Raw genomic sequence first — 19,489 nt, 5'->3', positions numbered from 1 at the left:
TCCACACTGTCAAAATAGAAAACAACATTTTAGTGGGTAAAAAATATAATTTTTATTTCCAGAGTCCAGTGCTATAAAATTCTAACACCTTTATACCAGCAATACATCTTTTGTCATCAAAATGCTCACTGCACCCAATAGATGAATTTCTTGAGGAGTTTAATTTCGTAAATTGGGCCACTTGCGAGGGGTTACTGCTGATAAGCCCATCAAGGGAGCTGCAAATGGCATTCGCAAATTAGTGCAATGAAATCTGCGTTCCAAAAAAAATGGTGCACCTTCCCTTCCAAACTATACCAAGTGCCCAACAGTGGTTTCCGATTACATCGGGTATTTCATCCTCTTTGAGAAATTGCATATCAAATTGTAAGTCTCATTGCCCCTTGGAAAGTGAAAGCTTTTGAGTTAAAAACATTTTTAAGTAAAGAATTTTTTTTTCAGCCGATCGTTAAAAAATTCAGTGAGACATCAGTATTGTCAAAATGTTCACTATACTTGTACATAAATGTCTTGATGGGTGTAGTTTCCAAAATGGTGTCTCTTGTGAGGGTGAGGTTCTGCTGTTTTGGCACTCCTGAGACTCCACAAATGTGACATGAGTTCTGCATTATATTAGAGTCAAATTTTCTCTCCAAATATCAATTAGCACGCCTTCCTTTCCGAGCTCTGCCATGAGCAGAAGTACTTGCATCAAAGTTTTTATCCAAAATGTTATTGCAGTCATCATATTATACAGCACTGTGTACTTACAATTGCTCATTTTGCCCTTCTACCCAGTTAATTATTCTCTTTTTCATTAGGTCTATGGCATCACGTGATTAAAAACAGAATAGCTGAATCCTTCTAAGATCTATGTAGAAACAGGAGGTCTATTTTCCTGTATGACTCATGAGTCACTGCAAAAGTTACTGCCATGGGGAGGAGGGAGCAGTTGGGTCAGGAGTTGAAAGGGAATCTGTCAGCACATTTGACCTATCTAAACTATTATTATGGGCATACTGGTTATAGACAGCTTAAAAGTCCTCCCTGTATTCCTCATATCAGATGGCTTGTTGTGGATAAATCATCTTTTATCACTTCATATAAATGACCTCTTCCAGGCTATGGGGGCGATGTTGCCTGGAAGATGACTCTGCCTCCAGAGCTTATATTACATGAAGGGGAGTTACCAGTGTGATGTGTAATGGCCGCTCTCCTGATCTCACTGCAGAGAGTGCTGTGTGTGATTATACCTGACACTTCTGCAGGTTCCTCTCAGCTTCCATCTCACAGGCAGACAGGGTTGTAATATTGTTTCAATACAGCAGAGCTCAGAGAGAAGCAAAAGATGTGTTTCCAAGAAGACAAATTTCACTTCTCCTGTTCTGTGTTAGTTACTTGTCTCACGAAATGAACGAAGAATATGGGGTCAAAGTGCGTCGCCAAACTGTGGTGCGATGGCTAAGAGCAGGAGGGTTGAATTAATGAGTTCCAGTCAAGAAGCCTTTCATCTCTGCAAAGAACCGGAAGGTCCGACTTGAGTTTGCCAAAGAACACAGTCAATAGAAAGAGACAGATTGGTCTAAGGTGTTGTGGTCGGATGAATCCAAGTTCAATCTGTTTGGTAGTGATGGCAAGCACTATATATACCGCCCAATCGGAAAATGAAAAGATGTAAGGTACCAAACACCTACAGTGAAACATGGTGGTGGCAATGTCATGGTTTGGGGCTGCTTTTCTGCATCTGCCATTGGCCCTCTGCATAGAATTGATGGAAACATTAATGCTATCATGTGCAAGGATACTGGAGAATGTAATGCTGCCACATGGTAAAACCAAAGTAGGCAGGGGATGGACAATGATCCTAAGCACACATATACAATTTAGTAAAAAATTGGTTAGCAAAGAAAAATGTTTGCCTGTTGCAATGGCCAAGCCAATCGCCTGATATAAACCCTATAGAGCTCCTTTGGGATGAGTTAGGGCGACGAGTTGGGGCCGGTACCCATAGCAATAAAGATGAATTGTTTGCAGATTTGCAAATAGAATGGAGCAAGATCCCTCAAGATGTCTTGAATACTCTAGTGGCTTTAATGCCCCGTCAGTGTGGTGCAGTAACTAAAGCAAGAGGTTTTGCTACAAAATACTAAGTTATGGCATTGTAAACAATGAATTACTCTCTATGTTGTGATCAATAAATATATATGCAAAACTTTTGGCAGTCAGTTTTCTTTAATTAAATGACCATTCCTATATTCAAAAGCATTTGTTAAAATTAAGGTTTTGCATGATGATAACTTCATGCACTTTCAATTCCTCACCAGGGAAATGGCATCACAACAACCAGACAGAAGTAGTCACACTTATAAAATAAATGCAGAACTTTTGGTCCCACTGTACATTTGTTTTATACTTCTTAAATAAACTCCCTTGTAGGTCACGCCATAATTAGGGAATAAAGTAATGTCTATAGCTGCCGAATCGCTATTGTGACATGATGTACGTTCAGGAGCTGGGGACTGTCTAAAGCAGATGTCACCATATAAAGATTTCAGAGATGATATTGCAAGCAGCTTGAGGTTTACTGTTGACACCAAGGACAGAGTTCCCATTTCTAACCGGTTGCAGATATTCATTATGTAGCACATGGCAGCCAGTAAAACCTTGCTGTCGTATTTTTAAGGTTATGGTCTATCAACGTTAAAAGTGAGTTTTCTGGATTGGCAAGAAATGCTTTTGGCATATAACCCTACAGTTACACTCACTGTCACTAGTTGCAGTTTTAGCAGGGCAGGTTTGCAATCTAATGTCACGCTGCTACAATTTGCCTCTGGTCCCTGGCAATTTTTCCTCAGTCATGTTTTATATTATTGAATGATAAAATTGATCATTCATACGTTTTGTTTTTTTTCCTATATGGAGTGAACTGGAACTTTTTGCTGGCTCCTATGTATAGCCACAAAAGATCCCTCTTGTGTTTTTTATCGGTGTATAATTTTGGCTTCTTACAATAAATCCTGATACCCCAAGTGTGGCTCTTACCTGACTCCATGTGGGCTATGTTCTGGACATCTGCAGGGAATGGAGAGGGGGCAAATGGCAAATTTCACCTATTAAAAGCACAAGTGCCATATACTGTATATATACATATGTATATGTCATGCCTCCTGTAAAGCTTTAGAGAAAAGGAGAATAAAGAGAAAATGAAGTCTTCATCTCCCACACACTTATATTTTCTAAAGGTTCACCTTGTAAATGGCAAAAGAAAATGTAATCCTTCTGCTGAGTGCATACGTAGTGTGACTTTGAACACTAGCTGCGCCTGAAACATAAGGGCTACAGGTAAGATCCTGGGGTCTTATTAAATCTTGCTAGCAGAATCAAAAGCTTTGCTTGCTGGTTTTACAATGTGTCAGGTGTCTACTCCCACTAATAAAAATAGCAAAATCCTGGTATTTGTGGATGTCAAAACTGTGGAAATTGACTTTGCAGCAGAACGGTTAAACACATGTAAACGGATTTACTATCAGGTTATCTGGTGTCAAAAAGATGTAATTTGCCTTTTTTTCCCCCCTCTCACCACCTTTCAAAAGTAGCGAAAAAAGATAATGGTGTTATAAAGATTGGCCACTACTCAGATAGCCCCTTCTCAATAACTATATTCCTCCATGTAAAATAATAGCTGCTACACTCTCCTCCAGGGCGGGCGCCATTCCAACAATGTCTGCTTTTCTCCTGACCAGATCGGTGGATACCCCTCGCTTACCTCCGCACTTGCTTTATTTCTTTACATATCTCTTTTGGCAATCCGTTTAATGATGAAGGTCTGATGTGTAGATTGAACCGTTTTTTGTTTTTTGGATTGCAGTAACTTCATAATAAATTCCATAATCAGCTAGTGATCTGAGTGCCAACTTTTATATTTCTTCATTCCAACAATGTCAGCGCCTGCTGTCACATCAGCCCTGCAGTCAATCAGCAGTTGCTTCACTTTCTTCTCCATCTGTAAAAACTGGCATCTGCTCTCACCTCTCAAAGGAAATGAGGGTTAGGGGCTACTTATTGGCTGCAGGCCTCACGTGGCATAACAATGGAGAGCAGGCTCGAACATCGCTGGAACGCCACCTGCATCGGAGGCCAATGTAACTGTTATTATTTTACATAGGGGATGTATAGTGATTGAGAAGAATTTGTCCGAGTACTGGACAATCCCTTTAAGTGAGTTGTAGCTGGATTTTTAATTTGCACAACTGTCTTTCTACCCACATTTAGGCCTTAGTCATACATCTGTGTTTCAAAGGGACAGCACTTAGATTGAAATGCACACCCATTCAGTAGAATGGGAAAGTTTGGTCCACAAATCAGATCCAATTAGGACATGCCCTAGATTTTTCTGGAAAAAGACTCGATAAAACAGATGTAGACTGAGCTGTCCATGTGCCACTCCTTTACAATAAAAAAGATAGCCCAGGCACGACAACAAAATGACTGGTGAATGAGGCACTCAGATATTTCATTTTACTTAACCTTATTAAAGGGGTTTTCATGACTTGTCATACTTTTGTAGTCATTCTATCACACGGTCACAATTCCCTTTTTTTCCCCACTGGGCAGTTACTAAACCGCAAGTACAGTGGTGTGAAAAAGTATTTGCCCCCTTCCTGATTTCTTATTCTTTTGCATGTTTGTCACACTTAAATGTTTCAGATCACAAAACAAATTTAAATATTAGACAAAGATAACACAAGTAAACACAAAATGCAGTTTTTAAATGAAAGTCTTTATTATTAAGGGAAAAATAAATCTAACCCTACAGGGCCCTGTGTGAAAGTAATTGTCCCCCCACTTAATTTATGTTTTAACTGTGGTTGATCACATCTTTGGGAAGCTGAGTTCAGTTTCCCTAGCCTGATTACTGCCACACCTCTTCTCAATCAAGAAATCACTTAAATAGGACCTGCCTGACAAGGTGAAGTAGACCAAATGATCCTGAAAAGGTAGACATCATGCTGCAATCCAAAGAAATTCAGGAACAAATGAGAAACAAACTAATTGAGATCCATCAGGAAAAGGTTATAAAGCCATTTCTAAAGCTTTGGGCTCCAGCAAACCACAGTGACAGCCATTATCCACAAATGGTGAAAACATGGAACAATGGTGCACCTTCCCAGGAGTGGCCGGCCTGCCAAAATTACCCCAAGAGCGCAGTGACGACTCAACCAAGACGTCATAAAAGACCCCACAACAGCATCAAAGAACTGCAGGCCTCACTTGCCTCAGTTAAGATCATTGTTCATGACTCCACCATAAGAAAGTGACTGGGCAAAAATGGCATGCATGGCAGAGTTCCAAGATGAAAGCCACTGCTGAGCAAAAAGAACATAAAGGCTCGTCTCAGTTTTGCAAGAAAATATCTTGACTTTTGGGAGAATCCTCTGTGGACTGACAAGGCAAAAGTTGAACTTTTTGGAAGGTGTATGTCCCATTACATCTGGCGTATCTTTGTCTAGTTATTTAAATTTTATTTTGTGATCTGAAACATTTAAGTGTGACAAACATGCAAAATAATAAGAAATCAGGAAGAAGGGGGCAAACACTTTTTCACACCACTGAATGTGATCTGCATGCGAGTAGTCACGTGCCCACTAGATTCTCATCCACTTTTCTCAATGCTCAATTGGAGAAGCTGCTGAAAATACAGGAAAAATGTGGCTGCAGGTTACCGAATTGTGACAAGTGCAAGGCGTACAGAATGACTGCGGAAAGTGGTCTGAAGCCCACGAATCCCCTTTAAGCTTTATTTTCAAAATACTGCAAAACTTTAAACTTTTAAGCAAGTCTGACATAGCATTGAGTGCTGGAGAAAAGCGGAAGCTTCTTAAGGTCAGGATAGTGGGGGACGTAGCCTCACATGAGTAGTACCCGTGGAGCGAAAAGCCAGGTTTTTCTAAATGAACACATGACTTGTGAAGGCAGAGGAATGTAGATGGTGAGACGCAATAAATGTTTTTCTACTTCACCCGGACTATAGCTAATCTGCCTGCACGGAGTAACTAGAACAATGTGTGATTCATTTAGTTTACCTTCAAGCGACTATAAGAAAAAACTGCGTTTGATTAATGTCAGAAATTTGAGGATCTCTAATAGAGTATTTGGAACACGATGTTAACTCTGTGCACAAGTTGCCATTATTGGCCAATCAAAACAGTGGCAGTGGCATAAAGCAAGTACTCAGAGGGAGAACCTTTGATCTTGATTCCGCTCTTCTCCGATTGGGTTGTGCTCTTAACCGCACATACTTTATACTTAATATTTCCTTTTTCTTGGCTGAGAACCCAACATCCAGCATCACTCTGCACCGCTTACTAGAGCCATCTACTCCTTTTAGAGAGGAATACCAAGTTCAGCGTTCAGCTAAACCTACAGGCTTACCAATTGCTGGCAGATATTTGGCTCCACTGCTAATCTATTTTTAATTTTTGTGATTCTTTTCTATATTTATACACACATACTGATTTTCGTAGCTGATGTCAACCAGCTTCTGATTCTTGCAGATCAGCATGATAAATCCCATTCACATGAAAGGCAGATTCCTTGTTGTGCCATATTCTGTTTATTAAAGGGCATGACATTTGTGGTTCCATCAAAGTGAATTATCGCCTTGTTACAAGCTGAGTCATGGAAGGATGCTACCAACATCAGCCATTATAAATAGCAGCTTGCACCATTATCTCTAACATTAGTTGATCAAGTTAATAGGACGATGGCTGTTCCAGTCATTATTGGAAATGCTGTATTTATGATCCCAGGAGAAACCTTACTTGAAGCTTCAGTCTTTATTCCTCTTTGCAGCTTGCATTCTTTACTGTGCAAGTATTTTCGCTAAATCCATCTGACAGCCCGCTCCTTTAGGCACATTGGCAGGAGATATTTGGAGACGATATCGGGCAAAAGGCTTAGAATTGGCCCCTGGCAGTTGTTAGTAAAACTTGATTTAATTTATGTAGAGCAGAATTATACAATGCTTCAATAAACTTCACAAGATCCTACCATCTCTCAGAGGTTTCTAATCATCTTCTAGGAGAGCGTGAACGGGTTAAACCTGACCACAACAGTAATCCTTGTGAAAGAGCTCTGGTTTCTTAGGAAATAATGTTAAATATTAAATCACCTTTCATTACTTTTTTGTGCACTAGAATCTACCAACCTTTTTTTTTTTTTTAACAATATAATTGAAAAGGGTTGCCCACCTTTTAGAGACAATTTATTTTCTCTCTACTTAAATGCATGCATTTTTGGCTACAAATATTTTTTTATATTTGGATTTCATAAAAAAACAGCCTCTCTATTGCAGTTTCTATTACTGTCTGCAAAATGAGTTAACGGAAAATCTGTCAGTGAGCTTGTTGTGATGGTCCAATGGGAGAATTTCTAAATTAAAATAATGGAACTAAATTGCAAAAATTAATTTTTTGACTCAATAAAAAAAAATTGTCCTCATTGGGAAAAAAAATAGTTTAAAGGGTTATTTCAAAAATCTAAATCATCCTTCTGATTATAAAATTCAGATTTTTTCAATTAGTTTTTTTGCATTAATAAAACATAAACTTGATGGCTTTATAAAAATATGTATTTGAAAGTTGAAAACTGCTTTAATTTTTTTTTCCAGTTACAGTAACTTGAAGGGAACCTGTCACCAGAAAAAAAACACTATTAACCTGCAGATATGGGGTTAATCTGCTGGTTAATAGTGTTACTAACCTGCCCGGCGCCTGCACTTAGCCGAATGCTGGGGGGAGAAAACTAAATTACCGGTGTTGTATTCTCTTGTTCCCAGCGCTGCTTCTGTCCTGCTCTGACATTTGTGACTGTCGGGAAGTCAAAACTAGTTCTCAATGTAACTCGGAGAGCCTGGTTCTGGCTCTCATAACCTTACATTGTAAAGCACTGGAGCGATCCAGCAGGTCATAACTAGCAGAGCACAACTGGAACACCACTGAAAACTTCATAAGATGCCGACCCGTAAGTATAACATCAGAGTTGTGCTTTTAGGAAAATATACCAAGCCGTATAATAGGTGGGTTATGACCAGAGCACCTCACTGGGAAACGAGGCCATACTTACCAAGACATCATTGAAATGCCAATTCTATACCAGATGCAGATAAACCCTAATGATATATGATGGAAGTAGCACAGGTGCAAAATACAGACTAACAACCACTGACTTACCCAACATCCATGATGGCGGTGAATGCTTAGTATATTATATGAACACAGATAAGGTTGTATAAGGTGCCCATCACATGATTATGTGTAGTACACCATGTTTGCTAACAGCCTATTGATCACACCCATACTATTAGTTTGTGAGCTGTCCATCATGATGTAGGTACAACCTGCGAGGACCAATTTTCCCCAACCATCATGGCAGGAACACTATGCATCCTGCAAAGATAAAAAATGTTGTATGGGTTGATATTTTAGCCACAAAACACCAGATTAAAGCTGCATCAAGAGTCCTCATTGTCCTGGAAGTCCCTGCAGTTAAATTAGAAGCCGTTCACTCCTGTCTCCATCACTCCTGTATTCACCATGCATGTGCTGCCCTCTTTATGTCTGTATCCTGCAGTGAACAGGCATTTAAACCCTATATTGGGAAGTATGGTCTGAGTGTCATCATTAAAAAAGAAAAGCAGCTGCCTCATTTATAACTAACAAAGTAGCAGGGGCGGTATTGTACAGACCTAGTATTAGCATAGGTGTGCATCTACCAAAGCCGCCACAAATACATGCCGCCCCTCTGGGTCACATTTCAGAGTAATAACCTCCCACCACAAGCTCTTGTGTACTGGGATGGAGACCCCACTTGAGTAGCTTGTGTGACAAGCATGCACAGACCATGAACCCAGGACTTAAAGGGAATCTGTCACCAGGTTTATGCCAAATAATCTAAGAGAAGCCTAATGTGGCAGAGACCCTGATTCCAGCGTTGTCCCTTACTTAGCAGCTTAGTGTAACTTTGAAAGCATCACTGTTTGATCAGCAGGAGATAATCATTAGAGGACTAGTAAATCTGCTGCCAGGTAGTCAAGCATTTTCATGGTCTCTATGTAACCCCGACTCCACCAGTGATTGGCAGCTTTCGGTTTAGAAACATTACAGGGGTAGAAAGCTGACAGTCTGTGGTGTTGGCGGAGTTATACAGAGCTGAACATTCAGAGAGCTGGTAGATCTGCAGCAGAATGAACAATGACAACAAGCAGCCCAGTAAGTGACGACACATTGCTGGAATCAGGGTCTCTGCCCCTACATCATGCTGCTCTCAGATCTTAAAGGAAATCTGTCACCAGGTTTTTGCTACACCATCTAACATATCTAATAAACTAAACTATATTGAAAAAGAAGGGGAGGTACTAAAGAATACAAATAGACATTGATACATCTACAAGGCAGCAAAAAATTGACTGAGGAGATCTCACGTGCCCATCAATATTCATCTGTGGAAAGCCACTCATCAGCCTCTGAAGTGGATGCAAAGATCGCCGTCCACCACCCCGCAGACAGGCTGATACGGGTATCCAATATGAAGATCTCCCAATCACCTTATGGAGGTGAATGAGGCTCTCTAATTCTGCAGAGACGTTGAGAAAGATGGAAACTATGGCATTTTGTAAACAAATTTCACCCCAGCCCCCTGTACCGGGAGCAATTGTGCCAAGTAATGTCCCGGGTGTGGGAGTGGACAGCCCCTCTAATTAGTTTAGGTGTATTCCTGCCTGTGACAACTTTTTCATTGTCTTGAACAAACCTTTTAAATGTAACACATCCTTAAACTACATGAGCCTATGAAAAAAATGGAATAGTATGTGTGAAATAAAATATATATATATATAGTAGCCGGCATGAAAAGAAGGTTCATGTCAATAAAAGCACAAGTCACAATGTATAATCCAATGTTGCACAAAAAAAAAAATAAATAAATTGTTTTCCGAACAGTTCCCATTAATGAACACCTGCCTAGTCATTCTTCTTGTTTGTATGTCTCGTCTTCTATCTGGAATTTTAGATACTTCTAAACTCTTCTAAACTTCTATTTAATGAGTCCAGTTTATTCAGAACTTGGTTTTGAATTTCAGAAGTAACTCCACATAGTATCTGGTGCGTATAGTGGATAATGGGCTGCTTCCTTCCTCCTTGCAGAGCTTTGTGTATATAGAATATGAATAATATAATTGAACATGGAAACAAGACAAGTGTAACAAGTCTGGCATAGAATTGGATCTGGAAAATAAATGCAGTGCATTGGAGAATGCTAATCTTGGAATTACATTTAGCATTTGTTAAAGTATGATGCTGATAACACAAATTATACATGTAATTATCTTCTGTGAGGTGGCGAGTTGTAAAGTGGATCTTCGCAAAGCTAATGAGCTTCTTCATGATCGGCTATGAACATGAATCGAAAATTAGTTTGTGAATAGACGACCTATAATTGAACTTCTAATTAGTCTAGGACTGTTAGAATAAGACCAGAACATTCAGAGCGAAAGTCTGTCCGTTTTTCAGTTTATATAATTGATATTGTATACCCAGAAGATATACTCAGAGGGACCTAGCTAAGATCAGTCCTGATGCTGACCCTGACCAGTAACCAGAAGCAGGTTTGCCTTCCATGACTGCAGACATGGCCAAATTATGGAACTCTGTTTTACAACATTTATCATATTACTATTTGTTAGCCCGAGCATATTTATATAGTTTGTGGGGTTTGGAGTATTCACGATCTTTGAGACTATGGCCACGATTCATTAGAACAGTTTTGCCAGAATTCCGGCGTAAATCTGTCACACGTGTGTCAGATGTGACAGTCGCCCTGCAGTTGGTTGCAGGAGATCTCTACATTTGGCATTACAGACACTGTCTTAGAGGCGGTCTCTAGGACCCAGCGGCTACCTTCCTCTGGCTAATTAACACCCTGCCTGGGTGTATAAATAAATACCTGCTGTGTTTCAAAGGAAGGTGCCGGCGATATTCATTTCTACTTGTGAGGCTTTAGGAAGAGCAGTACTTCGTCCTCTCTGGAGCTTGAGGACGTGTGCGCATTTGTCTGGAGTCATCTAAAGCTAAGCAATTTCTGCTGGTTTGTGTACTCGTGGAGACTGACTAGTGCTCAGTTCCTCCCTTCCCTAGCCATAGCCATACGCCAGGTAAAGACAGGGTGAGGCATGCGTACGGCGATTGGTGAAGAGCCAATACAGGGACGTTAGGGGAGACAGGGTGACTCTAGATCTACCTAGGAGGTCTCCACTTCCCGCCTTTCCCTAGAGTCTGGGCTCCCTTTCCCTCTTCCCTTTGTGTTGCACTAAGTCTTTCCCACACCTTGCATGACAAAATCACTTTGAAAAGTTGCAAAATTGTGGCGCTACTCGGTTTGCTCTAAAATTTGGCAAATTTTTGCACCTTTGCTTCAGTTTCTCCCAGCTCTGGTAAAATGGGCAGAGCTGGCATTGGACAGGGGAACAGCGGGGGCGTGATGCCACAATTTGTCTAATTCCTGACTAGTTATGGCGTTTGTTACGCTACATATCTTACTAAGTCAGACTTAAGACTTCTGGTGTCGTGCATGGGGGCAAAAGCCACTCGCCAGACCCTCCTGATTCATTAAGAGGTGTGCACCCTTTAATGAATCAGGAGCGGATGATGCCTACGCCCCCATCAAGATTGGCAAGAAAATCACTGGTCTTGACTAATTGGGGACTAAGACTTTCTACAAAGAACATCTCTCACTGCGGAGATATTGGGCACAGTGGTGCTTTTACGCCAGTCATGCCCTCTTTCTACTCTTTCAGTTCAGTTGCACTTGATAAATGTCATCTACAAATAAGAATATTTTAGATATTCAGTAATTAAATAGAACAGAAATATCTTCTATAAGAAAAAAAGCCACCAGTTGGAAAAGCTTCCTTTTACACGTAATAAATTCTCATTTATTTTGGCAGGTGTGGTTAGGTGACCTCAATAAATATGGAATACTTCATGATGAGATGATGATGTGAACCTGTCTATCATAGACTGTTACCACATTTACAGCAAGTACAAATTCTGTCCATTTCTTTGCAGGACTACAGAGTGAACATCTTTCTAAGGCAGAGATGGAATGACCCCCGACTAAAGCTTCCCAATGATTTCAAAGGCTCTGATGCGCTTACGGTGGATCCGACAATGTTCAAGTGTCTGTGGAAGCCAGATTTATTTTTTGCAAATGAAAAGATGGCCAATTTTCATGATGTCACCCAAGAAAACATCCTCTTGTTTATTTTTCGTGATGGAGATGTCCTGCTTAGCATGAGGCAAGTTTCCTTCAGTTTTTAATCCTCCCTCTTTTATAAGGTACATTTATTTATATGTGGAAAGTTTTACAACGAAGTTGGTACTACAGTGCGAAGGTAATAAAAGATTGTGCAGCAGAATATTAACTGAAACAGAACTCTTTTACTAATTCTGGGCTGTCAAATATGGAGTCTAGATATAGTGATTTAAAAGGTTGGGCATTTTATATGAACACTTGTGAAAAGCACATAAAGGGATAATGTAGCCTTGCAGCGCTGAGGTCCTGGGTTCAAATCCCACCAAAAACAACATCTGCAAGGAGTTTATATGTTCTCCCCGTGTTTGTGCAGGTTTCCTCCGGGTTCTCTGGTTTCCTCCTACACTCCAAAGACACACTGATGGGGAATGTAGATTGTGAGCCCTCATGATGATGTATGTAAAGCACTGTGAAAATTAGTGGCTCTATTTAAAATAAATAAAGGTAGTCTTCCAGAAGATTTTACCCTACCCAACCACTGGCATCATTGGGTAGGTCACTTTAAGACATGTGGAAACGCTACCTAGATAGTAATTTGTAGCAGGAGAATAACAGAGAAAATCCTCAAAAACCTCAACATAAATCATGACAGTCCAGATTATTTATTATTATAGCACCATTTATTCCATGGTGCTTTTACAGGTAAAATGGGGTATACATAATAAAAAACAAGTACAGTAGTCATGAACAATACAAGTCACCAACTGGTACAAGAGGAAAGAGGACCCTGCCCGTGAGGGTTCACAGTCTAGAAGGGATGGGTGAGGGTAGAGCTTGTCATGCTGCAGTATAGTGGAGCAAGGGTTATTGCAGGTTGTAGGTTTGTTGGAAGAGGTGGGTCTTCAGGTTCCTTTTTGAAGGTTTCTAGGCGAGAGTTTGATATGTTGGGGTAGAGCATTCCCGAGTAGGGGGGAAGCACAGGAGAAATCTTATATGCGATTGTGGGAAGAGGCGATAAGAGTGGACTAGAGAAGGAGATCTTGTGAGGATCGGAGGGTGCGTGTAGGTCACAGATGTATGGAGGAGCCATCGTTAGGGTCTTGAACTGGAGTCTCTGGGGAATGGGGAGCCAGTAAGTGGATTGGCAGAGAGAAGAGGCCGGGGAATAGTGGGTGGACAGGTGGATTAGACGGGCACCAGAGTTTACGATAGAGTGCTGCAAGAGTGTTAGAACAGAGGCCACAGAGCAGGGGGTTGCACTAGTCAATGCTGGAGATGATGAGGGTATGTACTGGTGGTTTTGCAGATTCTTGGTTAAGGAATGTGCGGATCCGAGAAAAATGTTTGAGTTGGAGTCACCAGGAGCTGGAAAGGGCTTCGATATGTGGTTTGAAGGAGAGAGCAGAGTCAATTGTTACCCTGAGGGAGCGAGGTTGCGGTACTGGGGAGAGGTGAGCAGCCATTGATTTTCATGGATAGGTCTGTAGGGAGGATTGAGAGAGATGGGGGAAAGATGATGAATTCTGTTTTGTCCATGTTAAGTTTTAGATATCAAGGAGAGAAGGATGAAATAGTGGACAGACATTGTGGGATTCTGGTTAGTAAGGAGGTGATCTCTGATTTAGAGATGTGTGTCATTAGCATAGAGATGTTACTGAAAGCCATGGGACTCTATGAGCTGTCCCAGTCCGATGGGGTAGATGGAGAAGAGTAGGGGTCCTAGAACTGAAAATTGGGGGACACCGACAGATAGGGGGCGAGATAAGGAGGTGGTGTGCGAGTGGGAGACTCTGAATGTCTGGTCTGTTGGATATGAAGAGATCCAAGATAGGGCCAAGTTTGTGATGCCAAGAGATGAGAGAATCTGTAGTAAGAAGGAATGGTCTACTGTGTGGAAAGCAGAGGACAGGTCCAGGAGGAGGAGGACAACGTAGTGTCACTTGGCTTTTGGCGGTAAGTAGGTCATTGGTGACATTAGTTAGGGCATTTTCGGTTGAATGATAAGGTCAAAAGCCTTATTGTAGCCAGTCAAAGAAGGAGCAGAAGGCGAGGTGGGAGGAGAGTTCAAGATGGACATGCTGTTCCAGTACTTTTGAGGCATAGGGGAGATATGGTGATATGGGGCGATAGCTAGACACAGAGGATGGGTCACGGGAGGGCTTTTGAGGATGAGTGTGATCGAGGCAAAGGTCAGATGTTTCCCCTAGTTCTTGACCAAGTTTGCACACACCGCAGCAAGGATTTTGGCCCACTCTGCTTTGGCCCACTCCTCCATACAGATCTTCTCCAGGTTTCGGGGCTGTCGCTGGCCAACATTGAGTTTCAGCTTCCTCCAAAGATTTTATATTGGGTTCAGGTCTGGAGACTGGCTAGGCCACTCCAGGACCTTGAAATGCTTCTTACGGAGCCACTCCTTAGTAGCTCTGGCTGTGTTTCGGGTCATTGTCATTCTGGAAGACCCAGCCACGACCCATCTTCAATGCTCTTAATGAGGGAAGAAGGTTGTTGGCCAAAATCTCGTGACACATAACCCCATCCATCCATCCTTCCTTCAATATTGTGCCGTCATTCCGTCCCCTTTGCAGGAAAGTACCCCCAAAGTATGATGTGTCCACCACCATGCTTAACGGTTGGGACAGTGTTCTTGGGGTTGTATTCATCCTTCTTCCTCCAAACACAGTGAGTGAAGTTGATACCAACATATTTTGGTCTCATCTGACCACATGACCTTCTCCCATGCCTCCTCAATCATTGATGAACTTCAATGGTGACCTGCAGGATTTTAATCCATAATGGCGTAGTGTGTTACTAATGGTAATGTTTGAAACTGTGGTCTCAGCTCTCTTCAGGTCATTGAACAGGTCCTTCTGTGTATTTCTGGGTTGATTCCTGACCTTTCTTAGAATCATATTTACCCCACGAGGCAAGATGCTTCATGGAGCCCCAGACCGAGGAAGATTGACAGTCATCTTGTGTTTCTTCCATTTTCTAATAATTTATTTATTTTACTCACTTATATAACGCTATTAATTCCTTAGCGCTTTACAGACATTAAGGGTACTGTCCCCATTGGGGCTCACAATCTACATTCCCTATCAGTCTGTCCGCAGTGCTAACCACTGAGCCACCGTGCTGCCAATAATTGTGCCAACAGTTGTTGCCTTCTCACCAAGCTGATTGCCTATTGTCCTGAAGCCCATGCCAGCCTTTGAAGTTGCCGATTTTTTTATCCAACTTTATTTTTTTCAATGGGAAGAGGGTCATGTGACACATCAAACTTATTGAGAATTTCATAAGAAAAACAATGGTGTGCTTGTTTTTAACGTAACTTTATTTTTTTATGAGTTTTTTACAAGTTTATGACCAAAATGTGTTCAAAGTGCTGCCCATTGTGTTGGATTGTCAATGCAACCCTCTTCTCCCACTCTTGAAACACTGATGGCAACACCACAGAAGAAATGCTAGCACAGGCTTCCAGTATCCGTTGTTTCAGATGCTGCACATCTCGTATCTTGATGGTATGATGTGGTATATGGGGTACAAAGATAGTGGGGCCATTCTTCATCAATTGAAACCTCAATGCCACAGGATATCTGAAATTGCTACATGATGATGTGTTGCCCTCTTTATGCACTGAAGATGGCACGTTCCCGGAGTTTTTCCAACAAGATGGTGCACCACCACATTATGGGTGTCAGGTCCAAGCTTTCCTACATGAACAGTTTCCTGGAAAGTGGATTGGTCATCGTGGGCCAGTTGAATGGCCACCAAGGTCTCCCAATCTGACCCCCTTAGACTTTTATCTTTGGGGTCATCTAAAGGCTATTGTCTATGCTGTGAAGATACAAGGTAAATTGCGCAGGCGCTGGATCAGACTGTGAAACTGCACGTCACAGGGCTCTGTGACGTGCAGGGGAGGGGAGGAACATTGAAATTCACTAAGTAGGCGGGGATTTCTTCCCATCTCCCGCCCGCAATCATAAGAAAACAGATTTTTTTCCAAATTCAAGGCACACTTACCCAGCATGGCTACCACAACATTCTGCATTGACATGCCATCCCATCTGGTTTGCCCTTTGTGGGACCATCATTTGTGTTGTAACAGGAGAATGACTCAAAACAAAACCTCCAAACTATGTAAGGACTGCGTGACCAAGATCGAGTTCTGCGTCAGATGACATGACTGACTGCCTCAATCATCCGACCTCACCCCAATTAGGATGGTTTAGGATGAGTTGGACCATAGAGTTAAGGCCAAGCAGCCAACAAGTTCTCAGCACCTCTGGGAACTCCTTCAAGGCTGTTGGAAAGTGACAACCTGATAGAGCTACTTGACAGAATGCCAAGAGTGTGTCAAGCTGTCGGAGTAAAACGTGGTACTTTAGGAGTAAAGAAACAAATTGAAGAATCTGAAGTTTAAACACTTATTCTAGTTTCCATAGGTGCTCCTTCATGGTTTTGCTGCCTTCAGTCTGAATCTACAATGTGTACATTCCAATTAGAACAAGGAAATCCATTGCATGAACATGTGTGCCCAAACTTTTGACCAGTACTGTATATTAGAATATTTCAGAACTTTTCATTCTCCAATAAACAATAATTTAAAGGGAACCTTACGTGTTCCAGAAACCTCAGAAATCCTCCCCAGTACATTGTAGAACTTAGAGTAACTGTTTTTTTTTAATCTCATTCCATAAATTAATTGATAGTCCTCTTTTTCTCTGAAGAGGCAATTTGCACAAAAATTGATAGAAAGTTTCTTGTTTTTCACGTGTTCTAATATATTTTATCAGAGAAATCTGCTTCGGTCTCCTCCTGGACTGATCATTTTCTAAGGGTAACCTCTGTTTATAGTGAATACAGATAGAAGATGACAGTTGGTGCTCATAAAGTTCTGTGGAGAACTGTAACTGTCGTTTCAAGAGATCCTGCAACAGAATGTCTGTGTGGGCCATTAGCTCCTCTGTCTCCAAAAAAAACCTATAAGCATCAACGGTCATCTCTTAAGTGTATATGTGTGTATATATATATATATATATATATATATATATATATATATATATATATATATATATATATATATATATATATATATATTTACAGTGCATTGTGAAAGTATTTGGCCCCCTTGAACTTTTCTACCTTTTGCCACATTTCTGGCTTCCGACATAAAGATATAAAATTCTAATTTTTGGGGGGAAGAATCAACAAGTGGGACGCAATCGTGAGGTGGAACGAAATTTCTTGAATATTTTAAACTTTCTTAACAAATTAAAAACTGAAAAGTGGGGCGTGCAAGATTATTTGGCCCCTTTACTTTCAGTGCAGCAAACTCCCTCCAGAAGTTCAGTGAGGATCTCTGAATGATCCAATGTTGTCCTAAATGACTGGTAATGATAAATAGAATCCACCTGTGTGTAATCAAGTCTCTGTATAAATGCATCTGCTCTGTGATAGCCTAAGGCTATGTGCCCACGATGCAGAAATGAAGCAGAAAATTTCTGCAGCGTTTCTGCATGTTCTTGGCAGTCAAAAACGCTTGCGGATTTTACACGCGTTTGACGCGTTTTTGCAGTGTTTTTACATGCGGATTTGACTTGCGTTTTTCAAATGCATTGGGACCTCAAATCCGCATGCAGAAATGCACAAATAATGGACATGCTGCGGATTTTTCCGCAAGGAAAGTCCGTTGCGGAAAATTCCGCAGCATGGGCACAGAACATGCAGATTTTCATTGGGGATCATGGAGCACGGATTACCAAGCGTTTTGCAAGCGTTTACGCTGCGGAAATTCTGCATCACAAACGCTTGAAAAACGCATAGTGGGCACACAGCCTCAGAGTTCTGTTTCAAGTGCAGAGAGCATCATGAAGACCAAGGAACACACCAGGCAGGTCCGAGATACTGTTGTGGCGAAGTTTAAAGCCGGATTTGGATACTAAAAGATTTCCCAAGTTTTAAACATCTCAAGGAGCACTGTGCAAGCGATCATATTGAAATAGGAGTATCAGACCACTGCAAATCTACCAAGACCCGGCCGTCCCTCTAAACTTTCATGTCGAACAAGGAGAAGACTGATCAGAGATGCCGCCAAAAGGCCCATGATCACTCTAGATAAACTGCAGAGATCTACAGCTGAGGTGGGAGAGTCTGTCCATAGGACAACAATCAGTCGTACACTGCACAAATCTGGCCTTTATGGAAGAGTGGCAAGAAGAAAGCCATTTCTCAAAGATATCCATAAAAAGTCTTGTCTGAAGTTTGTCACAAGCCACCTGGGAGACACACCAAACATGTGAAATAAGGTGCTCTGGTCAGATGAAACCAAAATCAAACTTTTTGGCCACAATGCAAAACGATATGTTTGGCGTAAAAGTAACACAGCTCATCACCCTCAAAACACCAACCCCACTGTCAAACATGGTGGTGGCAGCATCATGGTTTGGGCCTGCTTTTCTTCAGCAGGGACAGGGAAGATGGTTAAAATTGATGGGAAGATGGACACAGCCAAATACAGGACCATTCTGGAAGAAAACCTGTTGGAGTCTGCAAAAGACCTGAGACTGGGACGGAGATTTATCTTCCAACAAGACAATGATCCCAAACATAAAGCAAAATCTACAATGGAATGGTTCAAAAATAAACATATCCAGGTGTTAGAATGGCCAAGTCAAAGTCCAGACCTGAATCCAATCGAGAATCTGTGGAAAGAGCTGAAAACTGCTGTTCACAAACGCCCTCCATCCAACCTCACTGAGCTCGAGCTGTTTTACAAGGAAGAATGGGCAAGAATTTCAGCCTCTCTATGTGCAAAACTGATAGAGACATACCCCAAGCGACTTGCAGCTGTAATCACAGCAAAAGGTGGCGCTACAAAGTATTAACTCAGGGGGACCGAATAATATTGTACGCCCCACTTTTCAGTTTTTAATTTGTTAAAGTTTAAAATATCCAATAAATTTCGTACCACTTCACGATTGTGTCCCACTTGTTGATTCTTCCCCCCAAAAATTAGAATTTTATATCTTTATGTTTGAAGCCAGAAATGTGGCAAAAGGTAGAAAAGTTCAAGGGGGCCAAATATGTATATACAGATAGTGTGTGTGTGTGTGTGTGTGTGTATAAACAGTGGGGGAAAAAAAGGATTTAGTCAGCCACCAATTGTATAAGTTCTCCCACTTAAAAAGATGAGAGAGGCCTG

At 41.3% G+C, this 19,489-nt stretch overlaps 1 protein-coding gene across 1 annotated transcript in view; it reads left to right on the top strand.

The window, feature by feature from the left end:
- GLRB (glycine receptor beta) overlaps positions 1-19,489 on the top strand; it is a 175,234-nt gene that overhangs the window by 82,932 nt on the left and 72,813 nt on the right. Inside the window, exon 5 of the mRNA XM_073644903.1 lies at positions 12,102-12,331. Within this exon, the coding sequence (XP_073501004.1) occupies positions 12,102-12,331 (230 nt within the window). The remainder of the gene's footprint in view (positions 1-12,101; positions 12,332-19,489) is intronic.

The sequence above is a fragment of the Phyllobates terribilis genome, unplaced genomic scaffold (genome assembly GCF_046119375.1).
Source record: "Phyllobates terribilis strain yellow unplaced genomic scaffold, ASM4611937v1 Scaffold_1__5_contigs__length_1240528914, whole genome shotgun sequence".
Lineage (NCBI taxonomy): Eukaryota > Metazoa > Chordata > Amphibia > Anura > Dendrobatidae > Phyllobates > Phyllobates terribilis.
The sequence above is the reverse complement of the archived record's forward strand: the minus strand, read 5'-3'. Positions and strand labels throughout refer to the sequence as shown.